Source organism: Hevea brasiliensis, chromosome 9 (assembly GCF_030052815.1).
Source record: "Hevea brasiliensis isolate MT/VB/25A 57/8 chromosome 9, ASM3005281v1, whole genome shotgun sequence".
NCBI classification, from domain to species: Eukaryota; Viridiplantae; Streptophyta; class Magnoliopsida; order Malpighiales; family Euphorbiaceae; genus Hevea; species Hevea brasiliensis.
Genome location: NC_079501.1, coordinates 25,836,819 through 25,854,144, shown reverse-complemented (window position 1 = coordinate 25,854,144; position 17,326 = coordinate 25,836,819). Strand labels below are relative to the sequence as shown.

The 17,326-nt window shown below is 33.2% G+C and overlaps 2 protein-coding genes across 3 annotated transcripts; one reads left to right on the top strand and one right to left on the bottom strand.

Moving 5' to 3' along the window:
- Positions 1 to 7,868: 7,868 nt before the first annotated feature.
- Positions 7,869 to 13,934, top strand: LOC110640872 (uncharacterized). Of its 2 annotated transcripts, none has more exons than XM_021792399.2 (5): positions 7,869 to 8,373; positions 10,816 to 10,893; positions 10,969 to 11,053; positions 12,224 to 12,312; positions 13,499 to 13,934. In XM_021792399.2, the coding sequence occupies exons 1-5, from the start codon at positions 7,906 to 7,908 to the stop codon at positions 13,640 to 13,642; spliced, it is 864 nt and encodes a 287-aa protein (XP_021648091.2). In that variant the 5' UTR covers positions 7,869 to 7,905; the 3' UTR covers positions 13,643 to 13,934. The 2 variants fall into 2 exon arrangements, with proteins under 2 accessions (XP_021648091.2, XP_058009541.1); XM_058153558.1 differs by lacking the exon at positions 13,499 to 13,934 and adding an exon at positions 12,711 to 12,976.
- Positions 13,935 to 14,420: 486 nt separating this feature from the next.
- Positions 14,421 to 16,528, bottom strand: LOC110640873 (uncharacterized). Its single transcript, XM_021792400.2, has 4 exons — positions 16,332 to 16,528; positions 16,011 to 16,218; positions 15,008 to 15,069; positions 14,421 to 14,741 (listed from the first exon to the last, which is right to left on the bottom strand). Exons 1-4 carry the CDS (start codon positions 16,437 to 16,439, stop codon positions 14,616 to 14,618), a joined length of 504 nt encoding a protein of 167 aa, XP_021648092.2. The 5' UTR covers positions 16,440 to 16,528; the 3' UTR covers positions 14,421 to 14,615.
- Positions 16,529 to 17,326: the final 798 nt, after the last annotated feature.

Sequence of the window (17,326 nt, the reverse complement as noted above, 5' to 3'; positions counted from 1 at the left end):
ATCAATTATGTATTAATACAATGAAAGTTGTTATTATAGTTACATAAGTATGAAATATAAATATTATTCAAGAAATTACTTAACAAACATAAATATAGTAGTTAATTGTTTAAAATATATAATTTATGATAAAAATTAAAATTATAAATCATTAAAATTTATTATAATTATTAAAACTTATATAGTTATTTTTATGTATATATATATAACTTTTAATTAGCTCACGAAAAAATTAACTTTCACTCCCTTTGAGATAGTAAAGTATTTTCATGTCACAATTCGATTCTGTAAGTATGATTAGTAATAGGATTTGAGTTGATATAACGCACTAAAAATTCATGATAAGCCTAATTATTTTTAAAAACATAATTAATTGAGGTCATTATGAGAGTTCAATTTTAAAAACAAAACCATTCTATATTTTGGGCAACCTAATGGAAAGCGTAACTCCAACAACAATTTATATAGGCAACAATTACGAGAAGCTCACCATCAACTCAACACACAAATAATATGCAACTCACTCTATATGAGCATGCATGCAGTATATCCATAATAGTTATGAAGGAGCTTAACTCAATCTTGATATCCATAAACATTAATAAAATAGGAGAGTAAAGCTTAAACCTATATCCATATATAATAATACAATGATCATAATTTTGGGGATCCTAACTCAATCCTCATAAAATATCTCACATTCATACCCTAAGGAGTCTTGCTTAACCTATATATCCATACACCCCTATACAGAGTCACCCATTATGTGATTATACAAAGCATAACATTAAACACTAACGCATTGCAGACTACTAAGAAATTAAAATATATATGATAGACCAACAACTAACTAATTAAGTTTGCAGAAAAGAAGGTTGATTGCAAGAAAGGATTCTTTTTTTTTTTTCCTTGTAAGTGGAAAAAATAATTGAATAAAAATAGCATTCTACTTGTAGAGTTGATATTGAATATGTAAATAGCCTCTGTAACTAATCTAACATCCAGTGCGATTCTAGTCATAGAACGCATAATCATTCACATCATAGCAAGTGTTCAAATAATGTGCACAATGATTTGTTTGGAGCCATACACTCAATTATTCTATCACACATATGGAAGCTGACTCCAATATTGGCTCTCTCATTTCAATTGTGACAGTGAGCTAAGTTCATGCACAGACTTTCTCTTAATAGTTCATATGCAAAGGCCAGCGAGTATTATCAAGAATTTATTATTAAATACAAATGCAGAGGTCATAATGTGTTGGTTGTTAAAGCTCATGTCAACACTTCTTTATGTATGATAAATTATCCTTTATTTCCCATAAGCAATTAAACCTCAAATTTGAAACCACTCTAACTATAGAGTAGAGATGATTGTTTGCTAAGTGATGGTTTAATGCAGCGTTACACCTTCATCAGACATAAATATATGTCTGTGACTAATAATTTTTTTTCTCTAACATTAAAATGAGTAAGGGGATTATTGTAATATTTTAATATTAAATACCATAATTTATTATGCTTATGTATTAAAGTAATTTAATTTTATTTAATAAATTTAACTTAGAAGCATATATATTGAACATTAGAGATCTACATTCGATTTCTCTTTCCCACAAGCAATAATAATAATAATAATAAGTAATTCAAAGTCGTTGCAGTACTACTTTTCAATGCCAAATCTATTGCCACTGAAAGTTGGGAAGGTCCCAAGTGTCTCCGACAAGAAATGAATAGGTTGATTTAATTGAGAAATCACCAAATTTTGATCCACCCAAAATACAGTTCGAGATCTTGAGAAGGAAAGCGAGGTTACCACAAGACTTTTCAATCCGAGAAGTAGAACAACCATCCTCCTACCTCCTGCTTTGAAGCAACGTTTCACGCGATTGGACCTCTCCATGTTTTTTTCCAATTTTCCAAGCATGCATGCGACCAGTTAACCCTTTCAGGATAAATTATATATTGTAGGCCGTCTAGTTCTTATTTTTCCTTGCATGAAACGAAAGGTTAATGATTTGATTAGCGTCTTAATTAAGCACACAACAGTTTGACATGTATGAATGAAACTCCATTTTTAAAAAATTAGCTAAAAACTTGTACGTCGCATTGACATTACATGCCTTTCTTGGCACGAATGTAATATTGAAACTTCAAACTTTGAAAACAACCAGAATTTCAATTTGCATAAAAATCTGGGAAAAGTAGCAGTGGTGCATCATTTTCTGCAATGACTATGCGAGGTTTGGTTTCTACCCTACATTTTTCTTACGCATAGAAGGGGGAAGGGGAACATTGTTGACGGTTGATTCCTTCTCCGCACGCAGTTCTTCCAATACTGCTATATATAAGAAACCACGTTCTACTTCACTTCTTATCGCAAGAAACATTTTCATTTCCCATTCTAGAATCTAGACGAACCTTGAAAGGTGAAAGAAAAAAAAAATAAATTACTTTTTTTTTTATCTGTAATCATGTCATAAATAATTAATATTTAAATTTTGTTTATATATTTAAATCTTGTATTTTGGGCTTGGTTTAGCTATAATTGTATATTTTAATTTGGATAAGACTATATAAACTTGAGCATTATGGGAACAATTACTAGTGAAATCTTACAAATTTATTTCTTTTATAATTAATTTTAATATTTTAAAATTATTTATACATTTCATTTCATAAAAAACTATTAGATATATAATAAAATGATTATTTCATGTCAGTATTTAATATGAAATGACAATCCAATAATAATTATACATATATGTAGATATAATTATTATTTCTTAAAAGAAAAAAACTACTCATAAAATTTTTAGAATCACTTGTATGTGTGTGTGTGTGTATATATATATATATATATAGACCGACGCATACATATGTATCCATTTATTGAGTTATCATTTCATGTACGATGTCCACATTGAATAACTGCTTCACTCTATAATTACTCCTGTTACTGTCTGTATTTTGCAAAATGAGATGCATAACATTATCACCATACCTCTTTCTGTCACCAAACGCAACCTCTAAAAGTAATACAGTCAACAAAAAAACCTTAGACGCTCCCTCTCATTTTGAGTCTGTTCTCAGTTAGAATCCAAACTACCCATTAAAACCAGCCTTTGTAACTCAGTCATCATCATGACATCCGCTGAAATTCAATCTAAAGTAGCACCGATATCTGACATTTTTTAAAATGATAGAATTATGTCATATGGTCTAAAGTCATGACTAATTTTTTTAAAGGTGGAAAATTATGGAGATTAATTGCCAATGATGTTATTGTTTTGTTAAACCTAATAAAAATGATGCAAGATATGTTGAGCGATTAAAAGATTGGGATTGCAAAAATCATCAAATAATCACTTGATTTTAAAATTAGAAATGGCAACGAAGAGGATTGGAAGTGGAGATCGTTCCTCCTGTTCCTTCCCCACAGAAGTACGGGATCAGGCAAGGCAGAACAAATTTCCTTGCAAAGACTTTTCTTTTTATTTTTATATTTTTCATTTTAATTTATTATTATATAATATAAATTTATTTGTTAAAAAATAAATTACAAATTAAAAATATAAATTTAACATAATTTCAATAGTAGATCTATATTTTTAAAAAAAATTTAATATACATAAATATATATAAGTAAATTATTTTTTAATAAAAAATAATATATTATTGTGCAAGATAGGTTACGAAGTGCGAAGAGGCCTTCTCCTTATCTCAATCCCACAAAATTTCAAGATTAAAATGGAATAAAAAAATATTAATTAGATTCGGAATAAATTGGATCAAGTTCGAAAACGATTATCATACCTATTTGAAACACATTACTTCCTTCTATCTAGGAGGGGTTTGGCTATTATCAACACAGGTAAGTAATTTTGGGACATGCTTAAATAACGGTATGTGACTAATGACCTTATTTTTCATTATCATCTTCGATTCTTGCATCATATGAACTAAAATCGTGGACCATCAATCCGCAATGTTTATGCCCAATTGTAATTTATTTAGGATCAAATTGCAGTTTTAAAACCTTTGAAACTTCCACACAAAAGTTTCAAAATTACAAAAATGAAGATAAACCAATCCAGTTTTTAATGGCTCGAAGAAATGGATTTTAATTATTCAAGCTTTTGCATGGTATAAAAAATAATAAATGATATCTTTAACATCTTAAACGCAATAATAATATTTGTTTTTGTAAAAGATAACTCTAAATTAATATTATAGATAGTCAAATTTATTATCAGTGTTTTTGGATAATCAATTTTTAGAAATGACTATCCACCAAAAATCAAGTAATATTAGTTGAAATCTAAAAATAAATTAGATAAGTTGATTAAATATTAGAATAATATATTTTTATATATAAGTGTTTATGCCAAAATAATTATTTTATTTATTAATTAAATTAACTGTTCTTCAAGGAAACAATTTTTTGTATGCTCAGTGGGACCAAAATCTTATCTTTACACACATCATCACTGTTCTTTGTCAAGCAAATAATTTTTGACATGCCCAATGGGACTATGGTCTCATTTCATTGGACATTACTATTCTCATTCCTTTTTGCAGGTAACACCATGCCTCCAAAAACCAGAAGCATTCTTGGCAAAGAAACCATCAGTTCTCAAGACAAAGAGGGAAGTCCTACTGCAGAAATTGTACTTACCTTGTCTACTAATCCAGTTCAGGGGCGAGATGAGATTTGCAAATGAATTCTTAGCTCATTAGAAACTATTTCATCAACCATCACTGGTGTCTTGATGAAAAACATAAAACAGTGGTTGGGAACTCTTAACTAGTCAAAGGAAAGAATTGATGTAAGTATGGAGAAAGTAGTTGATAAACTTAATTCATCAATTCCAATACTATTCGATCACCAGGTCCCTAGGTTAAGGGAATCTGACATGGCATCCAAAGGCACTAACGAGCTCAGGGGACAATCTCAGCCACTTACTGGCTCTCTAGTATCAGTAGCAGGTGTAGATGCCCCAAGGGAAATTTTGGTCTTTAAGTTCCTGTAACTTCTAATAACCAATTTTTTAAGCTGAAGGAGCTAAACTTGACTTTCAGGATTATTAGAGAACTCAGGAGGCACCAGTCCAAAATTCCCTCAGAGGGCATTATAAGAGGAATCAATGTTCCCACAGTCCAGATTCCTTTTTGGATAATTACAGTTGTCTAGTTTTTAAGGTAATGGTTCAAATGATGTGATTCTGCAAGTCCAAAGCCATTGCACCTTACAAAAAATTAATGGGGTAACATTAAGCATAAAATAGCCAAGACCGACCCAACGGTTAACATTTTGAAGCATTCGCATGTAATCAAACAAAGGCTACTATAATAAGTAAGCCTTATGGCCACTTTTATTCATAAATAAAAGCTGAAACATGACTTATTGTTCAATAAGTACCCAAGTGATCAAATGTATGCTAAATTTATTACATTGAAATACAATGATTATAGCATGCAGGAAAGTTATTAGAGGAAACTTGAAGCCAATAGGCGATTTTGGAACAAGGCTAAATTGGCAACTCCCCAATATCTAATACCGCACCTAATGAAGAAGTGCCAGAGACCTACACTTACATTCTCTACAAAAATAAAAATAAAAAAATGAAGTTAGACACCTATGAAAAACACCTGAGGAAATTAGCTCTTCAAGTGTATAACAATCTTTGGAGACCACAGGTACTTACAAGAACCCTAATAAGAACGAATGAAGGCTTAACACCTGCGGAAGTACCTATAGAGGTATTAGGTTCCAGGTACTTGTAGAGGTACCTGCACCTGTAAAGACACCTACAGGTCAACAAAGATGCCTGGTCCGCAAAAATTTTGATAGAGTCTTCTCTACAATACAAACATCCAAAAAATTTAGCCAATTTTCAACACAACCTATAGGGAAGCACATGATATAAAATAGAGCAAGATTCATTCAACAAGCACAGAAGTGGCAGAAGTACTTGCATCATGTGTTGGTACTTAAATGCAGATGTCAAGGTACTGCTGCAGGAGAGCTAGTACCTAAGGAGAGCTAGTACCTAAGGAGCTGCAGATACTTGCGACGTGGCAGATACCTTGGCAAGTAACTAGGTACCAGCCGGTACCTGCGAACCAGAAAGAGAGTCTTATGCCATCTCTACAAACATAGTAGACATAATGAGCATTCCCAAGCAACAATAGTCAAACAAGAAACACAAGTATCAACATGCAAGTTCAATAGACAGTACTTATTCTTAACAAGATACAAACAATTTACCGGTACGGACTACAGGTATTAACCAATATATTGCAGGCATCAACTAATATAATGCAAATACCGATTAACATATTGCAGGTACCTGCGAAATTACCAGTTCCAAAAGCAATCAACATGGCCCAATCACATTCTCAACCATCATTAAATATCAAGAAACTCAAAATTACCAATTCAAGCAAGAATAGTAAGAAGAATACCTTGAAAAATTGCAACAAAGTGCAAGACAAAGAGGGAATTGACTAGGAGGTATCAATCGAACAAATGGCCGATGAGATGATTGATGTGATGAATGGTCGATGAATGGAATAATGTCGATTGAATGGTGATGCACTGACAAGGTGAATCAATGGCTAAAGCTCGCCAAGCGGCAATGGAGTACCACTCCAATCCAAGAGTTGATGGCGGAGAAGGTGACCAGAGAATGAAGCACCGACAAAAGGACTTGAAATCACACAAGAATGGCGCATCGAGGGAAGAAGGAAGGAAGGAAAAGGAAAAAGGAAAAGGAAAGAGAGAAGAGAGAAAGAAGAAGAAGAAGAGAGAGAATAAGGATGGCAAGCCGAGGGAAGGAGAAAGGAAGAAAAAAGAGAGAAAAAAAATTTTTTTTTTGGGTTTCCTCGAGTGGCAATTAAGTTAATGGAATTTAATTGGAGATATAAATCTACAGTACTTAAGAGGTTAGCAATGATTAGAATTCTATGGGAATAACAACTTACAGTGATTAGAGTTTTATAGGAAATTGAACTATTGTTGGATAGAATTAATTTAAATTTTGAATTCTCAAGAAAATCACAGGTGATATTTGATTATTTTTTGAATTTTGCACAATAACAAGAGGCTAAAATAAGTTCTTATCCACCTAGAATGGCTTAGTCAGCCAATTCAGGTGTGGAGAGCAATTGTTCATACTAAAATAATTATTTTATTTATTAATTATTTTTAAGCCTAAAAATTAATTAAATTAATTTTTTTATGAAATTAATTTTGTTTAATTTATTTTATTAATTTAATTAATTTATGGCTAGAGATAATTAATAATTAAATTAATATAGTTACTAGAGAGTTATCTAAAGGAAGGAAGTTGGCAACAGTCACAAGCAAAGTAGGTTCTAAAGTCTTCTATATACCTACAAACAAAATTATAAAAATCAAATGCACTACAACAAGAAAGGTCCTAATAACAACAACTCAATCAGACTCTAGCAGTTTTTATCTTTATTTTATCAGTCATTTATTTTTTCAAAACTCTTATATTTAATCTTAAGCTTTATAGTCTCTTTTCAATTAATTTAATCATTTTTTGAATTTCGACTTACATGTTCTTTTAATTTTAGTGTGAGATTAATGAAATTGCGCTTAGTGTAGTCATAATATAATCTCAATTGATATACTAAATATCTAATGTACTCCTACATTCTCTAAGCCGTTAGCCAATCAAATAAATTTTTAAGAAAACAATAAGCTAATATATTAAAATTGATTGATAAAAGACTATACATATTAAAATAATAATTTATTATTTAACATTGATATATGTATATATATATATATATATATATATATATATATATATATATATACTCAAATTTAATTTTTATTGAATAATATATTCCAATTTGGCATCGGTTGAATATGAGGTTCTCAGATTGGGATGGATTGAAAAATCATGTTAAAATTGAAAAGAAAAAAAAAAGCGCACAAGATTACAGCTCAACCCACAATCTGAAAGACGGAACTCTGAAGCCAAAGCGGAGCAAGATTGAGAGAGGAAAGGAAGGACGCATGATGGAGGCAGAACTAGCAGAGGTGGAGCGACTGCAAACACTAATCCTCCAACGAATATCGAAGCTCGAGCTTTCTTTCCTTCCTCAAAACAATCTCTCTGCTTCCGCATCTGTCTACTCCCCCGACGCAAACTGTTGCAGGACAGCCGCCGGCGACGACACTGAAGCTTGCCTCACCGCAATTCTCCGATCCAGTGGTGTCCATGACTTCTCCTTTAAAAGGGTTCCCTCAGATTACTACGACTGGTCTCTTGAAGCCCGACGGGACATTCTGGGTGCCGCCTCCGTTGATCACCTCTGCAAAAGCATCGTCCTGGTATGTCATTTAATGGCGAATTGTCAATTCAAAATATTCATTTTCCGCTTTTTAGATTACTGAAAATGTTAAATTTCACTGAAAACTGGCCTTGAATTTCATATGCCCAATTAATTCTATCGTGTGTTCATTTTTTAAGCTCATAAACGAGCCTGAGCAACTATTGTTAGTGATAAAGAAGAGATTCTCTGGCGGTCTTGCAACTTAAGCTTAGACCTGCTACTCTGCTGTTTGATTAATTCCATTAAATTTGTAGTTAGTAATCTACAAAGCCAGAGTGTGTTCTTGGCCAAAAAGTCTGTGCCGTGTGGATGCTGAGTTGCTTCGTGTAGGGATAACAATGAAATGAGTTTGAAACTAGAAAAGAATACATTTTTGTCAAAAGTTCATAGATTTATTTATTTATCTATTGAACAGTAAGCTCAAAGATAGAGGCTACCTTTCTATTAGAATTGTTCATATGGTTTGGTTTTAGATGAAGTAGAGAAACAAAGGCAATCATAATGCAATGTATGCTGAGATTGTGACTAAAGATTAATGATTACATTTACGTTGATCAAGCCTCATATATGTCAATACCTTGAATAAGTTGTTCTAGTTGGCAATATTAAGGATTCCAAATTAGACTTTCTGCATATAGACAATTAAGTAACAATTTGTTGTGTTTGCACGTCGCAAGAAGAGGATTAACTTTTGGGATTTTCATTCGTTAAGAAGTTCTAGCGACGGAGAAATGACAACTACTCTCCTTCCATGCCCATTCATGATTCTTTTCATTCCTCTTCGGGGTCAGATTGGAGAATTTGAGTGAGGATAGTTCTAGTTGTTTTGGTGAGTAGTTGATTTGTCCATGTGTTGAAGTATCTGTTGATGATCCATTTTAGAGGTTTTTGGAGGCCAAAAGATGATATAATTTTTAGTCATATGCTGATCATGGTGGTAATTAACCATGTTCTGTTTTCTACATACGGTGAGATCAGGTGGTTCACTGGTTCTTTAGAATTCCTTATGGTGCTTCACATCTGAAGTTTATAGAAGAATTTCTTTTAGTTGATGCAATACTCTGATATGATACAAAATATTGTGTTTCATATGTTATGCAATCTCCCTTTTATGTTATAAAGAAAAAAAAATTATTAGCACCTCCTTTCTTTTTTTTTAAAGAAGATGCAGGTAGGTTAAGGGTCATGGATGTTCAAAAGTTGGATGTTTTAAGAAAGTTGTTTGGACTTTTGTTGGGTTTAGGTATGGATCCCAAGGATAGATATGTCTTAGTGCTTGACTTGTGCAACGTTTGAACCCTTGGATGTGGACAGTTGGCTCAACAAACTGCAGATATCATGTATGAGTGCATATATACATTGAGAAAGGTAATATTAGGATATGGGAATTGGGAAGCAATTTACCCAATACTCTCAGCACTAGCTCTGGCTAATCATAAATGCATTAAGAAAAGTTCCACTACCATCAGATTAAAAGCCCATTACAATTCTAAAACTTTGAAATGGAGAGGCCCATCGCGTGATCAAACCAGAACTCCGTTAAGACCAAATTAAAGCCCAACTTCAAAAGAATCATTCTGAGTCCTAATTAATCCTGGGCCCAAAGGTCAATGAGATGGGAGAGAAGGGCGAATCGGATGTTGGTGAGGGAGTGATGCATAAACTAGTAGGAGAGCAAGATAGAGGAGAAAATTATTGGTAGCAACCTTCAACACATATGTGGCAAGGTCTATTTGACTTGTGGTGTTGAATCTGTTGTTCCCAAATTTCACTTGCTATGCCATATTTCATATTTTTTTCACATGCTGTCCCATGTTGATGCAACTGCAAGTAATTCTAGGCAAATCCCAAGTTCAAGCAACCCATTAGAATCAAATAAAATAAAGTTTGTTATGCCTTTTTGCAATAATTACATGCCCTTCATTTCTGAATCTGAAATTAAGCAAAAGAAGTTCTATTTTGCCTGGTGTTTAGAATCTAGTGTTCTCTTTAAGTGCTGTAAGTTATAGTCTGTTGCTGGGACTGATAGAATTATGTTGTTGAGCGAGTAGTAATCTGGAGGTTTGTAACCATAATTATGTTAATCTTCATCTTTGTTAATGCTGTTAACTGAAGAATTTAAATCTGTTATATCGGATCTTTACTGAATAGGATAATGTATTATAACATTTGACAGTCATGCTTATCTAAAACATTGTATAGGTCTTTGAAGTATTATGAAATTACCGTACGTAAGAGTAGATTATAATGTGTATGGCATGAGAACATCATTGGCCTACTTTTATATGATTTAATGGCAGCAGTGAAACTAACATTTGAAGACTTTGGGATATTTTCAGAATTTAATAATTTTGAATCTCCTTTATCTGCACTATGAGTTCATAAACAATTACCTTTTTAATTTTCTGAATGTTGTGCTAAGTTCTTTTGTTTCCCTTAGGTTAATACACAGGCTCCATCGGATATCATTGATTGCAGTGATTTCAAGAATTCAAAGTATTACATTGTTGTTGTTCAGGTACCTTCATATTAGCAATTTGCCACCCAACAAGATTACTGAGCTGCTTACATGTGGGCATTTGCTCTATTGCAGTACACTGCTCGGTTCAATGCTGAAACTGTTAAAAACTACCTGTATACGCTCAACGATGGCAAGATAGCAAAAAAGAAATTCAACTGTAAGTTGTCATGAAACAATTCATGTGAAGTTTGCGGAAGACTTTAACTATACCAGTGGTATTACTGAGACATCCTTCTTTATACTTAAGTGTTTTAGTTTTCATATGGATGCTCTGAGGCCTTCTTACACACAAAATCAATGAAGAAAAACTTAAACATCACTTGCCAGTAGTTAAACTTCTGCTTGAAATCTTTACATCTTCCAATCAGCTTCACGTTGCATTATGAATGTGGAAGATTGTGGGAGAATCTGTTCCATGCAATTCTGATTATCTTCTCTCTCTCTCTCTCTCTCCAAGCAAAATGACTTGCAGTTGCAGACAACAAACCATAAATTTTTTTGGTTTTCAAGGTCATCGTTCCCTTGTTTATTTGCATAGCTAGACACTATTCATCTATTGAGAGCATGTGCACATGACTTGTACAAGCAAGGGAAGTCCCAGTTTTAGGTATGATAATGACATGATGAATGCTAAGACACTCACATGTTCATATAAGTGATGTAGAACCACAAAGAAAATCAAACATGCAAAGGAAATGAAACTCTCAAAATTGTATTAATTCTCAATGTTCAGATTATGTCAAAACTCATTGAAAAATACCTAAAATACATACGAATTCTACACTAATAACTAATCATAATACTACTAGGATTAGGAATCCCAAAATAGGAAAATACTACACCAATACTATTTAGGAAATTCTAAATCTACTTTATTGTAAATTGAACTAGAAAATCTGGGTTGAAGATCTTAATTTCACTATTAAAAATTAAACCAAAATCTGAAATCTAGTTTTCCTTGACTGCATCAAGAAGTTATAAATGATGTGATTTCTTGCATAAGTTTATTCAAAAGACCGTGGAGTTTAAGCTGAGAAAGAGATGATAGGTAAAAATAATTACCATCCACAAGAATATGAAATGTTCAACAAAATGCTTTTGTGAAAACTTACCTGAATGTTGTCAATCAGCTGGAATCTTAAAATTTTATTTCATTAGGCCTATATATTTGCGAGTCTGCACCAAACAAACTGTTATAAGATTATCTGCATTTTTTTCTCGTTTCATTCTTTTCCTTTGGCAGGCTTGAAATAAAAAAGATGATTTTTTTTTTTTAACATTATTGATTTGTTACTTGAGGAAGTTGATAACATTTTTACTAATACAGTGAGGCTTGCTCCTGAGGAGACATCTGCAAAGTTGACTGGATATGAGCACAATGCAGTGACATGTATTGGCATGAAAACTGAGATACCTGTAAGTACTCTAACTGCAATTATTTAGGTAGTGTCTACACATTCTATAAAAATGAAATTATCCTAGCTGCATTTACCTCTCAAATTGATTGTGTGCTTTTCAAATTTCAAATCATTTAAGTGTAAATGTTTATTTGCTTATATCCAATATTCCAATTATTTATTGGACTTCTTTTATGTTTGATGTCTCCTCAAACATCCATAATTTCCTGTAAGTTTTTAATCTTTGAAAGCTGTAAAGTGCAATGCAAGTTACAGAAAAGAGAATTGGGATGGAGCTTCCACCTAGAAATATTGGTTAGTCTGCTAGTCTAGACATATGAACTTTTTAAGATGCTCATTCTGAAACTTTCTTAAGGTCTTCTTGCTGTACGCGTGCACTTGACATTTGTTTTCCAGACAGTACAACTACAGGGTCCTGTCTTACTTGGAGCAGCATGAACAAGTTGGCCCATGAGGTTTAATTGCCTAGGCAGATACCTATCCTTGTCTTTGCTCATGACTAATGTGGCTGGTTTATATATACAGATTCTAATGAATGAGATTCTGATAAATTTTGGGGAAGAAATGGAATTCTCCTTAATATTTGTTGTATCAGAAATGATATCTTTTTTTTTTTTGGTTAATCAAGTCCTCGACTGCAATGCCAGCTATTGGGTGGTCCATTTCTTCAAGTATTATAGCTGTCAAATTGGAATTTTAATATGGCGGTCCACTGCATTGATGGTCAAGATAAATGGTTTTCTGCCAGTCTGCCGCTAGAAAAAAATGTTTGGCTCACTTAGAACTGAGTCTGAGCTAGCTGTATGTCTCAAGGGCAAAAGTTAGTTTGATTTGTATGTATGTCTTTGTGATTTTGCCCGTGCATTTGTGTAGGGGACACAATTGAATGTGCCTTTAGAGGAGTTTTTGAAATGTTAGAAATTTGCAGAAAGAATTCTCACTGGGAAAAGGGAAAGTGATGCTAGTACTCTGAGCTACCAACAGGAGCTGAAAATGCAAGAAATGGGTGTGAATATCAGATTACTTTGCTTGATCGGAGGTGTAATGCACCCATAAATTCCATACGTTCATGCAAATATGGACATGCACATGTGCACGCACAGGCAGATAATTTAGAAATAGACAGATGATTACTTTTTATTATTGTACTGTAGTTAATTGGATTGAGGATGTTTTGATCTCAGGTTATTTTGGATGAAGCGATTGTAAGGCTGAATCCTGATTTCTTCTGGCTGGGTGGTGGGGAGGTAGATCTGAAGCTTGGGATAAATACCTCAGAATTTATCAATTTTGTTAAACCTTTCATTGTTGGATGTAGTAGCGCATGATTAACCCAAATGAAACCTTTTTTGGACTACATGAAAAGGACAAGGCTGTTAGACCAATAGTTGAGGAATTAGCATTTTCATCAAGATATGTTGTGGAAAACTCGGGCTTTTCAGGATAGAAATCTTTGGAGAAGAAATTTTTTATTTGCATAATTTTCTTTTGTTGGTATTTTCCAAGGCACTGAATTTAAATTGGAAGATCTGTATTGGATATTTATACACATTCATTATTGCGATTATCAGATGATATGGCATTGGCAGGAATACAATCTACTGATTTTTTTGGGCAGTACATATCGTTTGAACGAGTTAAACACCTGATTTTTGCATCTCCACAAGGTACTGAGCTTTTTCTTTATTGAGCTTCAAGGCATAGCTGCTTATCTGTAGCTTTTACCATGCGTGTTCAACCTTTGTCGCCGGTAACCGGTTGATTTTCAGCAAGTTTGTTTACCAAATAAAACAAGTTAGCAAACCAACAATTGATTAGAAACGCTAGCCGAAAGTGAACTAATAATTGCCCTGCTAGTTCAGTTTAGGAACAACATCCAACATATTTTCAACCATGGCAATACATCAATGTCTAGTGTGTCCCCCTTTATTCACTCTCATTAATATGGAAGCCTGAATACAACGAATGAGGCTATCATCCATCCATTCACCATCTTCCTACGCCGGACTCTATATGATAACTGGACGATTCACGATTATATTGACTTAGCAAACGAACCAATCGGGCAACCATCTAGAGATATTAACATGAAATCTCTAGCGTTCCATTCTTATTATTGCTGACGATAATAATAAGACGAGTAGTACTGATCTTGGAAACTAGTTGTTTTTCTTTACCTTACATCGTATGGCATTTCTTATGAAACATATTCTCATTAGAAGGAGAACTTAAAAGGGGTACGATAACAGAACAAAACAAAACAAAATATAATAACTATACAATAAGTGAGAAAATATTGATCTAGGGTTTTTCATTGTGGATAGGAGGTTTTCGATGGGGCTGTGCATAATCCATGACTACCGCGTCTTCCACAATGCCATTTTCGCTCAGTTCTAAAGCTTTTTTGGTATCACTTGGTGCTGAGCCCTACACAAGAAGCAGATATCAAATTACAATACCCTCACTTTCTTATCATTTCTTAAATGCTTTATATGAATATAGAATCGTCAAAACATATATATAGTCAAGCGTATCATATATAACTGGTGCATGCGCAGACCATCTGCTGATGCCATCCTCATTAACGACATCGCAAAGAAGATGGGCCATGATTCTTTCTCACCACCTCACCAGAACCCTAACAACCATAACCACCATTCTGATTATTTAAAATTATGGAGTATTTTATTCACCTCTATTTTAATGATCTGTTGCAAATGGCTCTGAGAAGATACAATAAGCTCATGTCCTGCGCCTGCAGGTTCCAGCACTATCGTTAGCAACAACAATTATGATTTATGAAGCAAATTAAAACCAAAGGGTAAAAATAATTATTAGATAAAAGGAAAGAAAAGAAGAAAAATACATGTAACAAATTTGTACTCTTTTTCTAATAATTAACGACGCAAAAGAATTTGGAAGACAATAGCTTTGTGCAATTACATGTTTCACATATATATATATATATATATATATAGAGAGAGAGAGAGAGAGAGAAAGAGAGAGAGAGAGAGTGCATGTCCCTTGTGTTCAAGTTGGGACGAATGGCTAGGTATGTACTTAGGCAAAAAAAAAAAATCTTAATTATATCGCAACTTGTTATAATGAAAAAGAATGCGTCCCGTACACCAAGGTATAACAGCACTTGCAATTCAGTGCTTTTGCCTTTGACTAGTGTGATTTTCCCCTCTTTTTGCGCAAGTTTACATGATGTTGAAGTGCTACGTAACAATGAATCTCCGATTATAATTTATTAGTTTCAGGCCACAAATTAGATTTCCTTAGGTCTTCAAATTAGGAGAAATAATTCCTAAGTAATTAAATATATAATAGGATATAATTTTTCGATGAAGGGACTCAAACTTGAGTTTTTGCGGTAAGTAAAGTTAGTGATTTGGTGCAATTATTGCATTGGTATTGGCAGTAGAACTTTGGAGGAAATAAGATATGAAAGAGCTATGAACGTGTCAAAGTTGTGTGCTTCTGAAATACATCTCTACTCTCCCAAAATATGATAATTATTATTCTTATAAATTTAGAAAATAACTGTAATTATGTATCTAGGGGAGTACTTTTTTAGTGTTCTTGGTGAATCTTATAATTTTTCATAAAGTAGTTGTGGCCAAGATTTAACTATTTTTCATGATAATTTAGTTGTGTTTTATAGGGAGTTGCATCTCTAAGTTGGAAAATAACCTGAAGGCGCTTTTTTTGTGCCTTCTTCTTCCTTAAAAAGGGCCTCTACATTCTTCGGATAAGTTCCTGCACCAAGAAAATTTTCATGGATCGTCCTCCTGTCTATCTTACCAACTTTTTCTCGTTCTTTTGCTTCAAATTCCTCTGGAATTGAAGGGATCATTTCTGATGAAACTGAAGTCTCACATAGATTAACTTTATGTGCATCCTGCATCAAACCCCATAATTAATGTGTATCTTCAAACTTTAGTTACATAAGTGAAAAATAAAACCATATATATGCATTAAAATACTTCACAATTACAAGTAATGAAATTAAACCTTGGCAAAGTCTTGTTTCCGAGTTTCCTTGGCACTGAGGCCTATGTGGCGAGCGTTGCATGCATGCATAAAAAAACATATGAGAAGGCAAACAAGAAGAGGAGACATAGTGGTAGATTGATCTTGAAAACTGAAGCCAAGAGAGAGAGAGAGAGAGAAAGAGAGAGAGAGAAGTAATAACAACGAGGATTGTTTGTTAGGTGAGTTTCAGAGTTAGCGAGGGTTCCAAGTATTTGTACTGCTAGAAGAAGCAAGAGCATTTAATGCAGGTTTTGTATGAAACTGAAAGACGTCCTAAGAGAACATGCATGTGTTTGGGTAACGGAACTTGAAAACGAAATTGAAGATATTCGGGGCCTCCTTTGTCTCTTCCTCTCCCTCTCTTTCTCTCTTTCCAAACTTAATTTCTATGGGGAGGTAACCCAACAGGAAGAAAAACCATTATAGATGTTAATAAGATATAGTTTGATTGATTTTCCTTCATTTTTAAAGTATAGGAAATGAGAGATTTCGAGTTTGAATTTTCTAATTTACCTAATATAAGATTATTCACTTTTAAAGGGAGAAAAAAAAAAGATAATTACCTTCTGTTATGTATATTCTATCGGTTGTTATTTAGCTCTTGTGCATTAATTGAATTGAAAAAACAAAACAAAACAAAACATTGTAGATGATCAGCCACATGCTAATACTATGCATGGTTATTGGAACTTTTTGATTAATTCAGAAGTTTCAAGTATTTCTTGTGTCTCTTTATTTGATAACTCATGATCCTTACGGTTTTTCAATTTTGAGGAGACTAACACAATTATATGCTAAAGGAAGAGGGAAAAAGAAAAATAAAAAATCCACTAGAAAGGTCCATTAGATTTTTTACGATATACATATGAGAATAATTGAGGAGTAAATAATATTCAAGGTGTCCTACCCACGTGTTTCTACAGAGGAACTCCATTCCCTGTCCTTTGAATTTATATATTCTACTGCATGCCCTG